The sequence below is a fragment of the Sminthopsis crassicaudata genome, chromosome 6, assembly GCF_048593235.1.
Source record: "Sminthopsis crassicaudata isolate SCR6 chromosome 6, ASM4859323v1, whole genome shotgun sequence".
NCBI classification, from domain to species: Eukaryota; Metazoa; Chordata; class Mammalia; order Dasyuromorphia; family Dasyuridae; genus Sminthopsis; species Sminthopsis crassicaudata.
Genome location: NC_133622.1, coordinates 174,679,289 through 174,702,273, shown reverse-complemented (window position 1 = coordinate 174,702,273; position 22,985 = coordinate 174,679,289). Strand labels below are relative to the sequence as shown.

General features: G+C 34.6%; 1 protein-coding gene across 1 annotated transcript in view; it reads right to left on the bottom strand.

Annotated features, from left to right (window-relative positions):
- Positions 1-870: 870 nt before the first annotated feature.
- NDNF (neuron derived neurotrophic factor) overlaps positions 871-22,985 on the bottom strand; it is a 36,866-nt gene continuing 14,751 nt past the window's right edge. The window contains exons 2-4 of the mRNA XM_074276861.1: positions 8,336-8,524; positions 4,689-4,813; positions 871-3,024 (exon numbers count right to left, since the gene is read on the bottom strand). Coding sequence (XP_074132962.1) covers positions 1,751-3,024; positions 4,689-4,813; positions 8,336-8,523 — 1,587 coding nt within the window. The 5' untranslated portion in view covers position 8,524 and the 3' untranslated portion in view covers positions 871-1,750. The remainder of the gene's footprint in view (positions 3,025-4,688; positions 4,814-8,335; positions 8,525-22,985) is intronic.

Sequence of the window (22,985 nt, the reverse complement as noted above, 5' to 3'; positions counted from 1 at the left end):
GTCATTTTTCAGTCATGTCTGACTCTTCATGATGCCATTTGGAGTTCTCATGGCAGGGGAACCACTGAAGTAGTTTGCTATTTCTTTCTCCAGCTTATTTTATACCTGAGGAAACTGAGGCAAACAAGATTAAGTGACTTCCCTAAGATTACAAAGCTAGTGTCTGAGGTCAGATTTGAACTCATATAAATGAATCTTTTTAACTCTGGGCCCAGAGCTTTATCCCCTGTGCCATCCAGCTATCCCAAATTAACACCCCATATTAATATAGGCCATCGTTAACTCCGAAGGCTAGTGATTCCACACTCCTTCCCCCCCTCCATGCTATTTAGGGTTCTTTATATGTAAGGATCAACTGTGATTCCAGAATTTTCTTTCTCTTTGCAAGGAACTAAATAGTGTCCTAATCTTCTAAAAAGTCACTCCAGAATCACAATAAATTGCTATTTAAAAATAAAAGTAATAACAACAATTACTGCAACTTTTCTATTATTTAGCATAGGTACAATTGGAAGTGACTGAACTGTTTTATCCAAAAATGAAAATAATCATTTTTTCTAATATGTAATTAAGCAAATGGAAACCCCTTTGACCAACTATGCAGTATCCTTAAAGACAGATGCTTATGATAAAATCTATTTCAAGTCCTGAGAAATATTTGTTTAATGTTTGTTAAGCTACAGTGTCTGGCTGACAGGTCCGTTCTTTTTAACAATTATTTAGAAGAGTTCTCAACTTCCACAGCAGCTGGCTTCTGTTCAATGTCAAATTACACATCTCAACAGCTTTCATTAATGCATCCATTCCTTGAGGAGGACTTAACATACCTTCTTAAATAAAAGGAAAAGCCATTTTAGGTGCCACATTACAGAAAGGGCCAAAGTAGAAATTTTATTCCATCAGGAGACTGTTTCTCCTGTCTACATTACAATGCAAGAAGAAGGAATATATAATCTAAGATTTTTAATTTTATGTACAGGAATATAAGATACATCACCTTTGTACATGATACAGCATTTAAACATCAACCAGACAGGAATTTGGAATTGTAATGAAAGCTACCAGAGTACAGGCTGATATTAAGGTGGTAATTAGTCATGGCAAGAATTTAATAGTTTACAATCATAAAAACACCAACATTTAAAACAAGACTGTATAAAATAATTTACAGACAACCTAGAATCTACAGAGAGCATTTTGCATTTGTGTGTGTGTGTGTGTGTGTGTGTGTGTGTGTGTGTGTGTATGCACCTAATGAATGACATCTTTCAAGGTTGAACTAATAAGATAATTTAGAAGCAGTTCATGCAGTGTGAGAGCAAAGGATGGCAGGAGATTTTCTCCCTATGTTTTTCTGCAGCTATTGACGTAAACCAAGAGTCCAGTGGGGAACTGGACCACCCAGTAATACATCTTCCAGATGCCATCCAGAAGCACCTGGTCTAGTCCCATATGAGAGTGGCATAGGTAAACATAAATATACAAGTTGATATCTTTTCTTACACAGTACAAAGTATGGGACCACAACTTCCCTCTGCTGTGTGATAGTCAATTGTTTACACATTAAGTAGTTATAATGTTCACCTTGAACTTTCCCAAAGTCTATTTCTTGATGCAAAGTCACTTAGCAGAATTTTCTTGTTTTCACGACTTTACTCAGATATTTCACTGAGTGTCCTCCATGCCCGATAACATAAACATCAATAAGGTAAGATCGGCCAGGTTGGAGGCCTTTAATTGTTTTCAGTGGTCACTGCTTTTCTGTAAGTTTTTGACTGTGGAAATACTTACAGAGAACCTTCTCTGATTTCTTTCTTGTTTCTGGACCTAGGCATTGGTTCTGTTCTCTTTTCTTTTGGTTTTCATTGTAATTATCATCTACTTCCTTTTTATAGATGCAAAACTTATTTCTTTCCTGAGTGCCCAACCAGGCCACTGTTGCTGAAGAACATGTACGGAGCTTGTCAAAGGCTTTGATTCTTGTGTCTTCAGGAAGAGAGGGAAATGACTGCTTATTGATCCGTGTGGTTGCCAGGATCTTCAGCATAGAGGCCCCCTTCTTGTTTCCTTTCAGTCTAATGAGATACTTGGCTTTTGGTTTCCCTCTAAGCTGAAACTGATGGACACCTTCCACATTTTGGGACAAAAGAAGTTTCCCGTCTCTCCTGACTTGGATCTGAATAATATCCAGGCAGGAGTGAACAAAGAAGGTGACTTTTTGATGGGATGAGACAGGAGCAAACCGGAGAAACTTGGTGCCCTTTCTCTTGATAAAAACATCAGTGACTTTTCCATCTTTGAGGTCAACTGTCTTCTGCTTGGCTTCCTCTTTTGTTCTGGCAAAGGTACCAATGTAAGCAGTGCTCGTATTGCTGGGCATTTTGACCACAAACACATCAAAATAATATTGCGTGTCAGGCTTTAGATCAGACACTGTGTAAATATTCTTATTGCCAATGCAGATCTTCTGAATGTCTACCTTAGCCTTGGAATAAATATGTCGCCCTAGCTTAGGAACTGGCTTTCCTGAGAAGCTCCGATCTCTGCCAGGACTATTTTCTGAGGGAAATCCAAAATGAGCAAAGTCAAATGGGCTGAAATCCAGTCCAGGTTTGGGCGCCATCATAAAGGCGTCATCAGCAGTCATCTTGGCTTCAACAGCACAGAGACTCTTGAAGTTGTGCTCTTTGTTGATGACCACACAATACTGAATGGGCTGTTTGAGCAGTGAGGCTGTGGGGCTGGGTTTCCATACCAAAGTCACTGTGGTGTGTCCTAAAGAGGTAACATCCACTCGTGGATCATAGGGCAATTCAGGATAGGGCTGGTCAGACTCTGGTGTAGTGGTGGCGTAGACTTTAAAGTGAGTATCCTTCTCAGTGGAGAGAAGTTCTAATTGGTATAAGCCAGATGGTGAACTTGAAGATATAAATGATTCCACATCATTTCCTTTGTAGGAGAATAACTCAGTGCCATCCTCATTAATTATCTGCTGCCTCTGCTGCTCAAGTGGCTCTGGTTCACCTAGAAAAGATAAGTAGAGACATATTTTAAAAGGCAAGTTGTCAATTGCCTCTTACAGGACAAGGTAAATTGTCCATCTTTAGCAGCTAATAGGCAAATATACAAAAAAAGTAGCCAGAGCCTAGTACAGTCAACTTGAATTTAGATCCTAACTCTGGTTCTTAGAGATTTTTATTCAACTCAATTCTCTTCTCTTCAAAATGAAGAGAGTTGAACAGAATTAAGCTTACCACCCCTTTCCAGTTCTAAACTAATGATTTTGCTAAACATTGACTCAGTCAGAAGAGACCAAGCCATTCAACAGCACATGCATAAGCATCAAAGCAGAAGGAAATCTGGGCAGTTAGGTGGCACAGTAGATAAAGCACCAGCCCTAAGTCAGGAGGACCTGCGTTCAAGTCAGGCTTCCAGGCACTTAACACTCTCTAGCTCTGTGACCCTGGGCAATTCACTTTACTCCAATTTCCTCAGGGAAAAAAAAAAAAAAAAGCAGAAGGAAATCAACATTCTATCCATATTCATGGAATCTAAAAAACCTGTAGAAGAGGACAAAATGTGATATGTGTACTTGGTTAGTACCAGCCAGCACTCAGATAATGTGATGGTATCTGATCTTAAGGAACAGAGAGTACAGCTACTTCCAGATAAATAAAAGTCATTTCACACTTTATCCTTAAATTGCTCCATTTCATTAGCCATTCTATTTAAATCTTTTTCAATTTCAAGAAATGTCTCTTAAAAATCTAAGAAGGAAGCTCAGTGAAATTTGGGCCATGACCTAAGTGGGCATTTTGCTCAGTTTAAGGGGTTTATTTCCTTTTTTATCTTAAAAAAAAGTTATGTAGGAGAGAAGATTAGGAGAGAAAATCAAATTTTATTCATTGAAAAAATAAAATGAAATCTACTTTTAAAAATGAACAAAAAAGAAAGAGGCTATCTGTAGAGAACACAGACAGTCCTGTTAACTTGCATATTCAGAAAGGCATGGAACAACTTCTATGAAATGGCTAAGATTGAAGTAAGCAAAACCAATGTAAATGAAAGAAAACAAAAATAGAGGAAACTGAATTCCAAGTAACTTAAATTACTAAGCTTATTCCCAAAAAAAATATGATAATGCTCATGTCTCTACATTCTTTGCACAGTTGCTGAGACTATTGATGTGGAATACTGAGTAAATAATCAAACTCAGTTGATATATTGATTAATTTTAATAAATGAATTTTTGTCCCTCTTTCCTCTTCTTTATTATAAAAAGTAGGCGGGTATATAGACATATATATGTATATATGTATACACACATACATATATATATTTAAGTAATATGTATATGTTCATAATATATATGCACACATTTATATATACACAACTAGACATGTATGCAATATAATATACGCACATGTATCTTGCATGCTCACATAAATATTATTGAACATATATGTGCACATATTCTTGTGTATATGTTTCTTTTCTTTTTTTTTTTTAAAAGGACAGAGCACAATGTCCCTCTTTATCCATGGAGTGCTGACCAAAATTTTCCAAATCTAGTGGTCCCGGAGGTTTTATCAGGGAATCAAGTACACTGAATTCTTCTTAATGGGGTAACTGGTGACTCAAGGTCCCTCCAGAGGAGGAAGAGGAGCAGTATGTCTTTTCTTCCTCACCTGAACTTTCTCCACTGGCTTCCTCAGGCAGTTCTTGCAGACTCAGCTTCCATTCCAAAGGTGCATCACATGGTGTTACTATAATAGAAAGAGGGGTGTTGTCTTCTTCAACCACAAAGAAATATCTGGGGAAGAGAAATAAAAAATATCCATTCATTAGGCATTTATTATTTGATAGGCACTGTATACCAATACAATGAATGAAACCATCCCTATTTAAAAGGAACCTACCCTGTAAGACTTTGCCATGGAATGAAAGTGGAAGATAATGGAGTGGTCAGCCCAAATTCTCCAATGGCATCCCTTCAATATCAAGAGAGTAAAGAAGGCTTCTATCACACTGAGTAGAACCCCTTTGGCAAATTTATAACAGGCCACTGAAGAAAGTCTCACTGGGATGTACAGGTATATATGAACTACAATCTGCCTCTTTGGAAGTTATAACCATTTGAATGGAATTACAAATTCCTCAAGTATGGCATTGACAACTTCAATCTAGAAGTAACCTGCCTGGCTTCTGCCAGAAGATTGACTTTCTCTCTCTCTGACTCTGTCTGTGTCTCTCTCTGTCTTTCTCTCATATTTATTTAAAATTAAAACACAAAATAGAAAAAGAAAAAAAATTATACTGTGCTCAGTGCAACATAAGGGAGGATCCAAAATACATAACAACAAATTTCTATTTCAAAAAAGCATGTAAAATAATAGAAGACATTATTCATGACTGTAAATTTTTCTTTACTTCCTTGTAGGTTTTTTTTGTTCTCTGCTGTGCACTTTCTACTTTATTCTTTTTTCCTCTTTCCTCCTCCACTTCCCCTAAGCAGGTTATAGTTAAGCATGGATATAAAGTAGGTGAACTTTCAGTTCTGAGAATTACATCAGGCAGTGTGAAGTTTGCCTATTTCTAAATAATTCGAAATAAATAAATAATAAATAAATAATCTTGGACAAAATAGGCATTGGATTCTTAAATCAGTCCTGTGGTAAGAGCTCAGTCAGGGACAAGACTCATTATCAAAGGCATTACTCAGCAGAGACAGCATGGTTCAATGGAGAGACAACCGAGTTTGGGTTCAAATTCAATCTCTACTCTATTGGGGTGTGTAATGATGGACACATTATAAACTCTCTGAGCCTCATTGGCTTAAATGTAAGATGGGTGTGATAATGTCTACTACCATTTTACTTATTTAAAGGGTGAAATTGAAATGTATGGAAAGAATTTGGTGAGCCTTAAAGTACTATACTGTCACCTTATTATTATATTAAACTGCTGCTTCTCCATGAAGGTGGTGAAGCTAGAAGGTATTTTAAGTAAATGCTGCCAAAATTTTTTGTGGTTATTTGATTGGAAAATATTGCTATTCTAACCATGTTGTTTTCAAATTACTCTTTGCTTTTAGCAAAAGATAAAAGGCAAAAACAACCCAAAACAAAAATGTTAACAATGGTTTTTTTTTGTTTGTTTGTTTTTAACATATTTTAAAATGAGTGATTTTCTCAATATGGAAACTCCCTCCATGGGGGCAGATAGCAGCCCTTCTTTAACATAAATCATAGCTGGAAGGGATGTAATCCTTTCATTTTAGAGCATAATCTACCAGAGATGAAGTGTGACTTTTGTTCAATGTCACACAGGTAGTCACTGTAAAGCATCATGGTATAAAGAATGGTATAATGAATAGAGCACTGAACTTGTGAGTAAGAAGGCATAGGTTCAAATTTCACCTCATATACAAGGTGTGTAATATTGAGCAAATTGTTTAACTTCTTTATATCTCAGTTTTCACACTTGCAAAATACTGGATTCAAAAACCTCTAAGTTCTTTCCAGCTCCATATCATGCTCCTATGTTGCATGTTCTTGTGAGGTACCAGAGTGATATATCAAAGAGGATAACAGTAGTAGTTTTTAAAATATAAAACTTCTCTCCCTATAGCAGAAAAAAATAATTTGATTTCTTCAAATTAAGCTATGACTCCAAATTTGTTACATGGATTTGTTTTTTTCCCAATATGATTGGAAAAGGATTGGAAGAGGAGAAAACATGCATATTAATTGAAAACAACTGAAGTTTAAAAGTTATGCTATAAGTCACAGATTCTTACACCTAGTTTACAAATGTCAAAACTAAGAAAGAAGAGTTCAATTCCAGACTTATTTTGTGGCTATTTCATAAATATGAAAGCAGAATACATTATTTCTATCTTCAGCCTTAAAACCCATCAGATTTATGGAAACACAATCTTTAGACAATAAAATGGGACTGCTCTGATTCTTTCCTTGCAGCCTAGAAGAAAATTCAACAAAGAGAATGTTGGAATTGAGTCTACATTGACTTTCCAACTTTCACTCAAATCCTTTCTAGCTTAGTAGAACCTGTCAGAAGTTGAACAATCTTAGAATGACTTTGAGGCTTCAAGGTCAAGTTTATGACATGTTTAGGTACTGGCAAAGTAGCTTCAAGGATTTCAGAAAAGAGATCTTTTTAAAACAAAGATACATATTTGGTAAAAATAAAAAAAAACTGCTACAACTGTCATTTCCTCAGACTACTTATTTCATACTTGACTGAATTCATGATGAGATTTTTCCCAATGGGACTTTGTAGCAGCACTTCATTTATTCTGTCTGTAAGATGAAGAATTCATGGGCTTTTCACAACTTAGTGTCTAAGTCATACCACTATATCGATTTATACATCATTATATTTCATTATAGAGCTCCCAAGAAACTTTTTTCCCCTTTTATCAGTAAAGAAGCTAATGCTACTAATAAGTATCATATATCAATGATAACAATAGCTAACAGTATACAAGTTTAATATTTGCAATGTGCTATTACAAATATCTCATCTTATTTTCATGACAATCTTAGGAAGTGGGTCTTATTAACATTTCCATTTTACAGATAAATAAACTGAAGTGAAGGGAAAAATAATTTACCTATGGTCATATGGCTTCAAGTATCTGAAGCTGAATTTGAACTAATTCAGTCCAGTTTCCTGTCCAATATGTAACCATGCTATCTCAATCAGTCAGTCAGCATGTAAAATAGATGATAAATTATAGATTTAAATATTTGTAAATTATAGATATGAATTCTATCTATAAATTATAGCCAAGTGGATGAATAGATGGGTATTTATATGGATAGATAGGTGATAAAAACATAGATAGATATATATGACATAGTCATAAATAGAAAAGACAGATGAGAAATAGATAGATGACACAGCAAGCCTTTTTATTAAATGCTTTCTATTGTACCGGACTATGCTTAGCTCTGATGATATAAAGAAAAATAATATGTGTCCATCAAATCTAAGGAAACTAGGCAGCACGGCTGATAGGGCAGTAGGTCTAGAGTCAGTAAGTTCAAATCCTTCCTCAGATACTTATTAGCTATATCACTCTAGGCATCACTTTACCTTTGTTTCATTTTTCCCATCTGTAAAATGAGGATTCTAATAGTACCTTCTTCTCAAGACTGTTATGAGGATCAAAGAAAGTAGCATGGAAAGAGCCTTTTCAAACTTTTGAAGCACAAATTTTAGTTTATTATTATTATTGTTAAATCAAATTTGAAATACAATATTCTGTGGGTTCTCTCTGAAGATACAAGAAGAGAGAGAACCACAATACCTTTTTGATGTGTCTCTAAAGAGATAGCTGCTGATTTCAGCTCCATCTGGCAACATTGATGAATCATGAAACTGTGCTTTATCCTGGATCTGCATCTGGAATAGCTCTTCATCACGAGTTGGTAACTTCTGGGCCCAGGAAAACAGGGGTAAGAGCATCCAGAGCACACTCCAGTGAAGGAACACCATCCTGCAAAGAGAAAGAAATTGTTGTTGATCAATCATTTCTGTTGTGTTCAACATCTGGTGATGCTATTTGGGATATTCTTGGCAAACACACTGGAGTGGTTGGCCATTTCCTTCTTTAGCTCTTTTTACAGATGAGAAACTTAGGCAAAAAGGGTTAAAAGATTTGCCCAGGTCACCCAACCAGTAAGTGTCTGACGTCAAATTTGAAGTTATGAAGATGAATTTTCCTGATTCCAGTCCCAGCACTCTAATTAGTATGCTATTTAGCTGTCCTAGAATGAAAGAAAGACAGGTATGAAAGACAGAAAAAAATAAACTTCCAAGCAGAGCAAGATGACTCCAGAGTGCTGAGATGAAAAACCTGAATCTCAGAATATGCGTAGAACTCTTCACTTTCCCTTCCACCTTGGATGAAAAAACATAGAACCCCCAAGGTAACTAAACTCATACCTTCATCAACATAGTAACCTGATTCAGATTCACTTTCACATTACAATGGAAGAAACATTTGTCTACCACGCAACATTTAAGCTTTTTGAAATTATTTCTCAGCCCATATCTTGGCCATACAATGCATTGTGCGTATTTCTTAGCTTCTTGTCTGAAGTTGATTTAATTTGTCTTCTCTGACTTTATCCAAGTTATTGATAAAATCTGGTTTTAATCACAATGAAGTCTCATGGAATATGGATTTAGAGATCATGTGTCCACCTTCCCCAGTATTACAGATGAGTAAACTGATGCAGATAGAATTAAGTTATGAGCTAAAGGTTATATTACTAATAAAGTTCTAAGGCAGAATTTTAACTCGGTTCTTCCTAACTCCAGGTCAAACTCTAGCTTAATTAACAGTTCTTCATTAATCCAACAGGAGAATATTTTCTTAGAGAAACTGCTGTACATTCTTCTTCCAGATGAAAGAAGCTAATGTTTTAATTGTAGGGACTTTTGTACCAAGGATATGGCCTCAGGGTATGTTTAATTGATTAACTGGATGAGTTTGACTTTTAAAATAAATTTTTATTTTTAAAATAAAAACTTAGATAAAGATCTGAGCCCTATGTTCATTATTCTTTAATTAAATTTTACTTTTCCAGTAAAAATCCTTTCTCCTTTTCCATTTCCTCTGCCACTCCCCATTGAAAAACAAAAACAAAAATATATGTAAATCAAATTCTGAAATTGGCTATGCGGTTTTCCCCTCACAAAAAAGTCCCAGTCTACACTCATTCAGAATTCATCCCCTTGGCCAAAAATGAGTAGCAAATTCTCTAGACTCGTGTCAATCATTGTATTGACTCTCTAATCATCATCAACAGAGACCATGACTAGATGAGCCTCCCAAAAGCTCTCTGAAGTCAGTACAAGCATTAATAAATACCTGTTTTGTAACTGAGGAAAATTTGGTTCCAAGATATGATGTGTCTATGATCATGTAGCTCATCAGTGCCAGACTCTGAAGTCTTTCCTGTCTTGTATTCTGTTTATGTATTCACTCCATAATTCTACACCACCATGATATTGTAGAACCATTTCAAAAAGTGTCTTTTCAGCTTTCTGGAATTTAGTTCCTCAAGTTCTAAAATTATGGACTTAGACTAGTTGACTTCTCTAACTGCTAGGGTATATAGTTGGTGTAATAAATAGACTGCCAGCCTGGAGTCATAATGAAATGTGCCCTCAGATGGTTACTAGCTATGTGAATCTGGAAAAGTCACTTAATTATATCTTAGTTTCCTGGACTGTAAAATGAACCGGAGAAGGAAATGGCAAACCTCCATTATGCTGGTCAAAAACAACAACAAAAAAAAAAAAACCCTCACTAGATCACAAAAAGTTGAAAAGTTGTGCTATACTTTCATATTAATGGATAGAAACAATAACTTAAGTTATTCAGATCTCATAGCAGAAGTGGGGAAAGGGAGGGAAATCAGGAAGCAAATTCCCTTTGAATATTTTATATCAGATGCTTCTCATTTTATATACTACCAAGAATGATATTTACAGAGCTTTACTTTTCTCTTAAAGGATAAGTTTTTGTTTAAATATTTCAGAAAGGAAGAAAATATTCAGAGGGAGTATTGGAATCTCCAAGTTCAGATATTCTTAATCTTTTGGTGTCCTAGATCCTGTAGGACATCTGATGAAACACAAGCATCCTTTTTCAGAATGTCACAAAATGTATAAAATAAAATGCCAAAGATTGCAAAGGAAGTCAATTACACTGAAATAGTCACTTTAAAAATAAAAAAAAAAAAATTACATAGCCCCTGAAATCTATCCACCTACTTCACTACTCTCAGCTAATAATTTCATTACTTTACAAATGTGATAACAGAGATCACTTGCCAAAAGTTACTCAGGTATAGAATTGATGTCTTATCCTTAGAGATACCCAGCTCTTGTTATCACCAAAACCTATAAAGACTTGAAAGCAATGAAGATCATGGTGGGGATAATGTAGAAACTACATACAATAAGGGAGAAATGAATTCAGATGTTCCTACTGGCTCACACTGGCTGTGGACACAAGCAAACCATTTAAACCTTACTGAGCCTCTTTGTTTATGTACAAAATGAGGGAACTAAACTATCTGTTTTGGACATCTACAGAATTATTATATTATAATTTCTTTATATAAGTTAAATTTTCATGGGAAGTAGTAATAGTCTGCATTTATGTTTTTGGCATTATGTGCTTCCATTTTTTTGCATAAATAGCTTATTTGAAAAGATACATTTAGAACGATTGGAATTGAACTTTGTATTTGGATGTTTTTATCTTTCTAACTAATCTAATGATTGATTTTCATCTTTACCTTAGTAATTTAGCATTTTACACACTTAATGCTAATTTTGAAGTATCTCCTAAATTGGTGGTTTCTAAAATGTAATTATTTTCTTCCTTTTAATGTTCATTCTCATAGGCATTTTATAATAGCAAATTACAATTTAAAAAATACAAAAGCATGATTTTTTTGAAATTCACATATTTTTGAGAAAACTTATGTTTTCACTTCTACAATATTGGATAATTAGTTAATTAATTAGGTCAAAGATTGGTTTGTTGCTTTTATACAACATATCTGTAAAACTGTAAACACTCCTCAAATTCTAAATATTGCCTACATATCTTTTATTCAAAACAAGATCTGCTCTTGAAAGCAGATCCATATATTTTTAATTAAATATTTTTCTACTGCCAAATGAAACCATTTTCTAGTTATATGTCATTATATGTAAGTATCAGGCATTTCAAATACTAAATGTAAGTGCCAGAAAATTCAAATAACCATTTAGCATTCCTTCATAGAACAATCCCAAAGCAAAGTGTAAAGTTTTCTTCTCTAGGATTGCAAAAGTGCCCTCTAATGGCATATCCTTTTCTCTTTCTGATTTTTAGTTTCTCTTGGTTAGTCAAGAGGAAAATGGAGCTTGTTTATTTCACTTTTAATCTTTTTTATTTCCCCTCCCTCCCCTTTTTAATGTGAGTACAAAGGGTAATGTGGGAAATCCAGAAATGATGGATCCAGGCATTTCCCTCCCCATCCTCGGTAGAAGTTGCAGAACTGATTGAACTGACTAGCCCTGCTCAGTTTCCAAGAAGGTCAAATAATTAAAAGTGTTTCTCAATATAATCTAATGGTAATTGGCAGCATATTCCTTTGCAAGCTGCTTAGAAAGAAATTATGAAAAAAGACCCTAATTAGGTTAAAAACCCATTTTAATCTATGGCATTAAAAGGTCTTGTCCCATTTTTGGAAATTATATTCAGATCTTATCAAAACTAAATTTCTAAAAGGAAGATGACAGTTGTAAGTATGTTTCAGAAAAAAAAAACTACTACTGACACACAGAATGAAACTATCTTATACCATAAATATCACTTTATCTTAAATGATTTTACTACTTACCAACTTATTCTACATGATCCATTTTTGTCAGTTAAGGAGACAAATGGGCTTAACTTGTGATGAAAAGACTCTGGGCAGAATCTGATGCAAGTCCATGGTAGTGATATGGGAAGGGCCTTTTGCATACTGGAATTTACAGTAATCTTGTTAACTTTCTTTGAGGAATATACTGTTGTAAACATGCCAGTTCAAGATATAGGAGAAGGAATAAGGGTTTTTGTTCTTTGAGGCTAGCATATGGGATTCACTAGAGATAGGAAAAAGAAAACTAAAAATAAGTTATCATAGGCATGATATGCATAAGAATGGTACGTAGTGCATATAAAATTACTAGGCACTACTGGAATAAGAATACCAGAAGAGTTAAAAATTATATAGAGATCAGATCATAGTAGCCAGAGGATAAACTGAATCATGTAAATGTATATATAATAAGACTATTACCAAGACAACCATGCCTCCATAGCCCAGGTGGAAGTGTTTTTTCTCTCCCCCTCATGAAATTTTGAAATTATTTTAATTTACCTTATTTGTTCATGTACTGCCCATTTCCCTACTCTTATGACCTTTCCAACTCTGATAATAGGTAAACTCCTCAGGGTTATGGCTATTTTATTCTCATCTTTATATTTTTAGCATCTAGAACAGTGTCAGGCACACAGATCCTCCCTGAATAAAGAAAGGAAAAAAGTCATTTATTTATCCACCTACAATATGCAAGGTACTTTGTTAAGTGGTTTACAACATCATAACAGCCCTGGGAGATAAGGTATTATAATTATCCCCATTTTACAATGAAAAAAACTGAGGCACAGAGGTTAAATCATTTGCTCAGTCATACAGCTAGTAAATATCCTAAGTCAGTTTTAAACTCAAGTTTTCCTGATTCTAGACCCAATACCCTATCCACTGCTCCAGCAAATTGTCATTGAATTAGATTGAGTTCAGACTGAGGATGCATTGAATTATGCTGATCAAACCAATGATAAACAAAACAGAAGAATGATGGAATAATGGCATTGGGGGAATTCAATGACTAATATTTCAGTGACATTGGGGGAAGAGGCAAAGAGGAGTTAAATCTGTCAGTGTCATGAGGCAGTAAAGTGATCAGGATATGGTTTACTGAATAATGTCTTGAAACAGAAGGTAAGTTTGGATCAGTAGTCATCTTGGTCATCATTTTGGCTAAAGCTGTATTGACTCCATAGATCCAGGAATTCTACATATTATTCAAGTGGCTACAAAGTAAGGGAAGCTTGAGTATGTTAAAATACAATGTCCAAACATCCACTGCCTCTTTATTCCTACAATTTTTCAACAGCTAACATACTGGCACTTCAAAATACATAGGTTTTAAAATAGGGCTATAGAAAAAGAAATGCAGTGGACATGAAGAGGCCACCACACATTATCAACAAAGGAAGAAGGAGCAGAAAGGATATTCCCAGAGAGATATGTAAAGAGGAAGGAAGATGAATCATTGCATTGAGTCCAGGATAAATGGTTTGCCCAAACCCATACAGTGTGTACCTGTAATTGAAAGTCATGTCTTCCTAACTCTGAGGATGGCTTCTTCTGTACTTTCTTATTTAAAAATCTAGTCCAATTTTTCAAAAATGAATTATTATTGTTTCAAAATATACAAGATTAAGGAAACTGGTGCAGAAGAAGAGGACTGAATGTGGAGTTAAAGGGATAAATCAGTTTTCCTACTATTTGTGATCTTAGGAAAATCACTTTCCCAGGAGAAGGAGGTGGGGAGAGATGGGGATAGAGCAATGGTGAGAATGCCTCAAGTCAGAGCTGTTGCTTATGCTAAACTTTGGCAAAAGCTAGGATAAAAGAGTTGGAGGTTAAAGAGGGCATCCCAGCAAAAGGATACAGCCAAAGAAAGGATACAAATGAGAGATGATGGATGCTGTGTTCGTGAATAAGTGTATGATAAAAATAAAAATTTACATAAAAGATAAAAGAAAAATGATGTTTCATTTACAGCATAAAAATGGAATTATATTACTGCATAACCATAGGAGTCTAAGATCATAGATTTACAGATGAAAGAGAATTTAGAGGCCACTAACTTCAATACTTTATTTGACAGAACAGGAAAATGAGGCTCAGAAAGGCTGTAATGTGAGTCAAAAGCTAGTAAAAGTTTGAGGTAGAATTTGAACTCAGGTCTACCTGATTAAAAGTATAGAACTATATGAAATAGCCTCTTCTACCTAAAAAAATCTGAAAGACAAATATAATAAAGCATTGGATATAAGGTCAGAAAAACCTGAATTCAGGTTCTGCTTAAGCCACTTGCTACTTATAATTTTAAGAAAGTTATTTAATATTCCTGAACCTCAGTTTACTCATCTATAAGATGAAAAGATTGAACTCAATGGCATTTAAAGTCTCCTCAAGTTAGAGACTGATAATACTTAATGATAATACTTATGGTTCACACAAATTTTCCTGTTGCTGGTACAAACAGGTTTGGAATGGTCAAAACAAATCTATCAACCTACATCTGATTTGGGAATGAACATCTCTGAACTTAGTTAGGCTAGTTGAATGACACAGCGACACCCAGTCTATTCCCAGGTCTTGGACTTTCTCACTGCTGCTTCTTAGTATTTGTAGCATCTGTCAAAACATTGCTCAGCTATTTCCTTCTTCTAGAGACCTTTCCTTTTCCTCCTCTCTCTTCTTTCCCCACTCATTCTTTCTTCAAATTATTTGTGCTACTTTATATTTATTTAACTGTGGATAATTAGTAGAATATAAGCTACTTGAGAACAAGAACTGAATGCTTCTTTTTGCTTCACATCCTTTGTAAGAGCTACTCAGAATTTCCTTCCACTGGCTTCATCTTGAAGAACTGAGGGCCATCTCCCCAAAATGCCAACATATCAGAGCAAAGTCTCATGGAACATATGTTATCAGTAAAACATTTTGATTCTCCTTGGAAAATTTTCTTTCTCCAATAATAATTATGGCTATTTCTTCCTGCGAATAATGTGATTAATGCAAGTTTGTAAAAAGAACCCAAAAACTAAAAAAAAAAAAAAAAAAAAAAACCTTCTTTTTTCCTCTTCCAAATAATGCCATGCTAATTCCTTGCAGAAGCAAAAATTACCATTATGTATATATATATATATAAATCTCATATATAAATAACATCTGTACAAATGATAACATATTCCACATAGAAGTTTTATTCTGCAAAATGAAATAGTTTCGTTTCTGCTATTTACTACTTGTATGCCTTAGAAAATCAGTTAATCTCCATAGTTTTTGGTTTCCTCCTCTACAAAATGAGGGATTCGGGTTAAATGACCTCTCATCTTCCAACTCTAAATCTTTGTGCCTATGGTCTTCCTGGTCAAGTTTGACAGGAAAATTTTAAAATGCAATTAAGATGAATTGCATAGACACTCAATGATTTGTTCTTTGGAAAACATTCAGGTTTCTTGTGTAACAATTTGCTATTTGTAAGGACTAGAAATTGAGCTGAAATGCACAATGCCTGGCACATAGTAAGTATTTAATAGAGGTTGATTGACTTGATTTAAATTGACAAGATCCACTCCTGCCCCTTGTATGAAGAGTAAAAGGGGGGAAAAGTAGCACAGAGAAATTGGAGTTTACTTGAAGAAAATCCATCTGGAATAAATAAAATTGAATGTTTAATTATAGGGAACAGTGAATGCCTGCCTATAATTCCCCGAGGCTGATTCCAAGGACAGCCTGTCACAGAGCTTGCTGGGCAATATAGTCCTCTTCCTTTCCTGACACATCCTTAAAATTATTTAATTCTTTTCAATGTCTATTTTAAAACTTTAAGTCAATTCTTTTTCTTTAAATTTACCATTCCACATTTGATAAGAAATCTGCAAAAATCTCTTTGTAATGATCAAAGAAATGATTGCCTTTTGGAAGGACATGTCTGAATACATGTCCTGTCTATTCTGACAAGTGAAAAGGTCTAAGAATTTCACTATCCTAATCCTTCCCACCCTAGTGAGAGACAGTTAAGTGTTGGGTAGAGCAGTGGACTAGGAGAAAAGACTACATGGATTTGAATCTTGCCTCTGGTGTTTAGGACCTATGATACCCTAAAATTCCTTAAGACTAAGTTTTCTAAGTAATTCGCATAGCCTCCCTAAGACACACCTTTCTAATCAGTAAAATGAAGGTGATTATAAGGCTCAAATTGATTCATGCAAGTAAAGTGTTCTGCTATTATTTCATGATTTAATAACATACAATTAGATTCAAAAATGTTTCTTTCAAAATATCAATTCAAGGAATTCATTTTGAGTGCTTGGGGGGGTGTAGTAAAAATATCTTGTTTGTTAGTCATGCTCTAACTTCCCAAATAACTTCCTTTTAAATTGTAATTGAAATTTTGTAACTGAATTCCCCTATACCTTTCTGTAGTGGAAAGGAAAAGAGAGTATAACGAAACAACATGTCTAGCATGCATATGGGATATTCCCTCTTCTATTAGGGTCTTGAGAGGCAAGGACTACTTGGTTTAATATCTGTATAAATAATTAATTAGTTTCCGTTGGCATGACAAATTGGATTCAGACTACCTCTGAAATATTGAGATAACAATACAACACAAGTCACTTTCTAAATATAAATATGTAATATGTATGTTTATTAATATAACCATTCATTCATCTGTTTATTCTATCTATCTATCTATCTATCTATCTATCTATCTATCTATTATCTTGCTTAATCAAAAGTTCCATAGCCATTCTTAGGCTGATCTCAAAACTGGTCAGCATGATACCAATAATGAATTGCATAAAAGTTTTGATTGCTTCATTTTTTTTTCTGACTGGATTTAATATAGACATCCCATTGGTTGTAGCCCTATTGCAACTCAAAACCACCAAAATAAAGTGGTCTCCTACCCTCATTCTCCCCCAACAATAGGGATTATCAGTGTGTACCACCATGTCCAGATTCTTTAAATACTTCAACATTGTCCACTCTTACCCATTTTGAGGTTTTTAAGATTCCCCATTACAATAATCTGTACATTGTTCGACGTTCTCATATGATTCAATTGTAATGTCCCATTTCCCTCTTCCAGTTCCCTAAATTACTACCCACTTTCATTCTTAAAGGAAAATGAAGTAGAGTGAAAAAAATATCAATTAAAACTTGAATAGTTTCCATTCTGCTCTCTTGTCCCTCCAGGGTAAAGTGATTGAGCAGAAGAACCTTAAAACATCTCCTTTGACTTTCATTGTACAAAGGAGAAAATCAAGTCCTAGAAAATGAATGACTTGGCCAAGATCAGAGTTAGTAATAGAAAAGATGAGATTTGAACACAGTTTCTCTGACTCCAAGTTCCATGCTCTTTCTATTCTGCTAAAAGGTCTCTTCTCAAAAGAGAAGTCTAGGACATTCTTGTTTTCAAAGGTGTTCTGAGCAATCCTTGTGAGCAAGGTCAAATCTATAGGATAAGAATAATTTAAATCCATAAAGAAGTTTTTCTACTGGATGGAAGTTTTCTTTATTTCATTTGTTGTGATTTGTTAATGAGGGTGATGGTGATGGTGATCATTATTGCTATTGATCTTATTTTACATAATATTTATATAGCATTGTGATATTTATAGACCACATTACTTATGTTATCTCATGTGATCCTAACACCAATCCTGAGAGGTAAGTGCTATCATTCCTTTTACAGAATTAGAAACAGAATTTTACAGATTATATCTCAATGTACAGACTAAGAAACCAAGACTGAGAAAAGTCAAATAATTTACACAGAATCACATAGCTAAATAAACATCTGAGTCAAGATCTGAACTCATTTCTTGTTGATTTCAACTTCAAGAATTTTCCTTCCCTTGACCTCCATTTTGAATGTTAATGAGACATGATAGAAATGGCCAAAGTGAACACTATATGAATCTAAGTAGAGTACTGAACCCAGCCATTAGAAAAGCTCCCTGGAGGCCTCCAAAAAAAAGCTGAATTGGAGAATCACTTTTCAGTTAGATTAGAGAGAAAATGCTTGTTCAGGCTTGGGCTAGAGCTCCCTATCAACTGCTATCCTTGAATGTCCAGTGCAGTGCACTGAGATTTGGCTCTAGATTTTCTTCATTTTGAAGCCAGCTCTCTACCACTTCATGCTACCTCACAAATATGTATTATAATTCCCATGTTAGAGCTGAGATACAACTTAATTTAAGATCTTACCTTAAGGCCAAGAGCTTTTTCTGGATGCTATGCTCATTCATCATACCACTAATGATCACTAACTTAGGAATCTAAGTGAATTTCAAAAGATAAGTGAAAGACTTAAAAAATGTTATAATGCGATGACCAACATAGTTTGACAGGGATAGTGAATCATACTTTCTATTTCTCACCAGAGATATGGTAAATTAGAAGCATGAAATGATATCTACATTGTCAGACAAGAAAAATTCTCAAATTAAGTCGCATTAAACATCTCTAATACAGGATTGATTTCAAAGATGTATAGGAAATTGACAGTAAAATATAAGCCTCTAAACCATTTCCCAATGGATATGAACAGATAATCCTCTACAGAAGTAAAAATTATTCACAACTATATTTAAAAAGCTCAAAATTGCCAGTAACTAGAAAAATGCAAATTAAAATAACTCTGATTTTTCATCTCACACTAAGGAAATTGACAACTATAACAAAAGATAGAAGTCATCAGTACTAAAGGAGCTATAATAAAACAGACACACTGGTGAGAAAATATGACTGCATTTGGGGAGATTAATTATACTTTTATAAAAATGATGAAAGATCCAACCTTTAACCTTTTGCTCAGAGGTCCCACTGCTAGGCATATATCCTATCGAAATATCCTATTGAAATAGCCTATCGAAAAAAGAAATATTCACCAAACCTTTCATAGTAGCACTTTTTGGCAGAAAAAAAATGGAAACAAAGCAAATGCCAATGAAATTGGATAAATGGAAGAAAAGCAAGTTTGCTACATAAATGTAATGGGATATTACTGAACTGTTAAAAATGGTAAATTGAATTAATAATGCATAGAAACATGTGGAGAATTACATGAACTGATACAAAGTGGAGTAAGTAGAGCTAGAAAACAAATAGAATTATGCTGGTAAGTACTTAACTGACTATGAGGGGGAAAGTGTACTTATTAGGTTTAATCTGTATTATTAACATTTTCTGTATCACTTCTTAAGTCTAGACTGTCAACAAAACAATAAATCAAGTCCTTATTTGTAACATTTGCTGATTTTCAAAGTGTAAGTGCTCACGTGGAAAATTTAACAATTGACTTTTATGAGCCTGAACTAAGTTTTAGCCTTCAGAGTTAAAAGTCGATTGATTCTAGAGATGTAAATAAGAAAGACAGCTGATTAGCTGTTTGATCTGGAAGAGAAATAAGGATCAATAATAATATGGAATAAGTTTAAACGAATTCAGACTCAGAACAAACTTCTATTACTCCCATTTTACAGATGAGGAAACAAATTCAGGGAAGTTATCTACTTTAATGTCATAGGACCAGGGTGATAAGTAGAGTTGAAAGTTTAACCTCAATCTTCTCAATCTAAACCCAATTTTCTTTTCACTTTACAATAAGGATTGTGTTAGTGGAAAGGTCACTGGACCTTTGATTTGAATCGCATATTCAGCATTTACTATGTGGCCATATTACAAACCTAACTAGGCAAATTACTACCTAACGATTTCCATTTCCTCCTTCATGTCATTAGAAAATGAAATTAATAAATAGACTTCCAGACTTTCTCCATATAACATCCTTATAAACCTATATCCTTATATCCACTTAACTGCCCACTTTGAAATTCTCTGAATTCAATATGCCATCTCCTATCCCTGAATATAAATGCATTCTGCTTTTCCCCTGCCTTACTAGGCCTGAAAAGGAGGCTTGCCTCTCCTCTGTCTCTTTAATTTTGCAGCTTTATTCAAGGCATACTTTATGTGCTACCTTCTCCAGAGATATGTCCCTGCTCCCTGGATTTATTGGTCCTTGCTCCTTCCTCATGTAAAAGTATATTTACTTTTATCTATTAACAAGTTGTATTCCTCTCTTTGCCCCAAGTAGAATGTCTGCTCCTGAGGATAAGGACTGTTTTGTCTGTATTTTTAGCATCTAATACAATGTTTTGTACCTAGTAGAATCTTAAATGATTATTGAATTAGCTTAGCCTAGAATTTAGACATGTATAATGCAAATTCAGACATGGAATTATGCTTTGTGTGCATGCTTTAAGTTTGCAAAAAAAATTAATAAAGGGAATCCATCAGTATGCTATTTCACATTATCTCAAAATCAAAGTGATTTTTCCCTCTGAGCTTAAAGCAGTATGTTGCTAAATTCTACAAATACAAAGGGAGAATTTTCTGTTTTTCCCAAGACAAAAGGACAAAGGTTACAAGTTCAAAGTGCCATCTGGTCATCTGCTATTTGAACCTTTGAAGAAACAAGATCCCTAGGGAAAGGGGCCTTCTGAAAAGTTCTCTTAGTATGAGATGAAGATGCATAAAGATGGAATGGGATCAAATCCACAAGTTTCATCTAAGACTTTTCAACTGATGTTATCATCTTTGGGGGCTAACCAAAGTCCCTCTTTTTTTTTTTTTTTCTAAACAGTTTAAATTATGTATATCCTTGAAGATAAAGTTGTGAAGACACAGAAGAATAATCTCTGTTTGAAACACAGGCCAGCCTGGTTAAAAATGGGAAGATGTGAGATGGAAATCAAGCCTGAGTCAATTGTCTGAGGGATAGATTTCAGTTTGATCTGGCTGGGGATTCAGAGTTTATTTGTCCAGCAGAGTAGGTGAAAGGTTAGGTCCCATTAGATTAGAGATCGAATAAAAATAGCAGGAATATGTCCCGGGAGACACCAGTTTGTTGGCGGTGGAAGGATTGGGCACTCTTCCTGCGGTCTGTGATAACCTTCATGTGTTCCAACTGAAGACAATCATCTCCTCCCAGACAAAGCTGGTTTTGACTTGGCTGAGGTTTTAGGATTTCCATATTTAGGGACTCTAGTTAGGGATTAAAGGTTTACAGCATCACAGATGTAGGGCTGAAAGAGTCCTTAGAGATTATTGAGTCCAACCACCTTATTTTTTGTCTGAGGAATCTGAGGCCCAGGAAGGCTAAATAATTTACCCAAGGTCACACAACTGAGGTAAGTAAAGGTCAAGCCCAGGTATATATTATAGCATAATTAAGATTGAGAGGCATGAGGTATACAAAGAAATCTAAAAAAAAAATTATGAAATAATGCAAGATTATAGGAAAACTAGAAGAAAAGATCATTCATTATTTGCAACCATCAGAGGAAATCTGAATAAGAATGAATGATCAAAGAATTCTAATGAGATTTTATTGGGACTTAGAGAGGAAAATACTATAGTTTTTATGTACTGGAATTGATTGATTTAAATATAAACATTATTTAGCAAGTTTAAGTAATTACAATTCTCATTCAATATTAATTTTTAATGATTTTTATCAAGAAAAAGAAGATTGAAGTTTGCAGCAAGGCACTTTCATTTCTTAAAGTTGGAAGATGTGGGTATCAATATTGTCCTTTTCAGTAAATAGCTCAAGGATAAACAGGATAAAATTATGCAGGCACAGAAGCAGCAAATGGGGAAGTCAGAAAGTCACAAATTCCTATTAATCCATGGAGGGAAAGATTCAATTCTGGGCCTTCTGAGTCTTCCTTCCAAACCAAGGAAAGGACAAATTGAGTTTTAAACAAACCAACCACTAAACAGAAGGAGGAGGAGGGGAGGACAGGCTGCAGCTGGTCAAATGTTCAGGTCAAAAGAAAGTTGCTCTGGTCATTATACAATGCATAGCCTTCCAAGGAGAAAACGATTATGTGCAAATTGCCTCTTTGCTATTACTTGGGAAGGCAGAGCATTCCTGAAACCTGGAGAGCTGTCTGAATTATGCTTTCCAACTTGTGCCTAAAATATATGCATAAGCTCCTCTACAGACAGCTCTGTTACTTTACTAAATAAAAGCTGAATAATTGCATTTTACATCTATTTCCAAATGCATTCCAATGATTTTAAAATGTCAACATTCTCTAGTTCAACTGAAATTTTCTCTTAACTAGTTCCAAATTTCTTATTTATTCACTGATATTTTTCTTATAAAAAGTAAATATTTGCAGTGCAATTTTAAATACTTGAATACAATTTTAAAGAAATAATATGAAGTTTCATTTGTAAGTGCCTTATCAATGCTTTCATGACAGAAGATACAATTCCTGGACATTAACAAGAATCCAACACTGAGATTCCGTCACTCAAATAAAGGGAAGTATGGTACAAATACTTAACTATTGATATACGGTAAGCAAATTTGATATGATTAAAACTGCCAAATCACATTTTGGGGAGACTGTTATAATGTGCTATGGATGTACATAATACCTATGATTGTGGTCAAAGGATTTGATCAGTCTCGTATGAATTGACCAATCTAAATAGAGTAAGAAGAATCAGAGA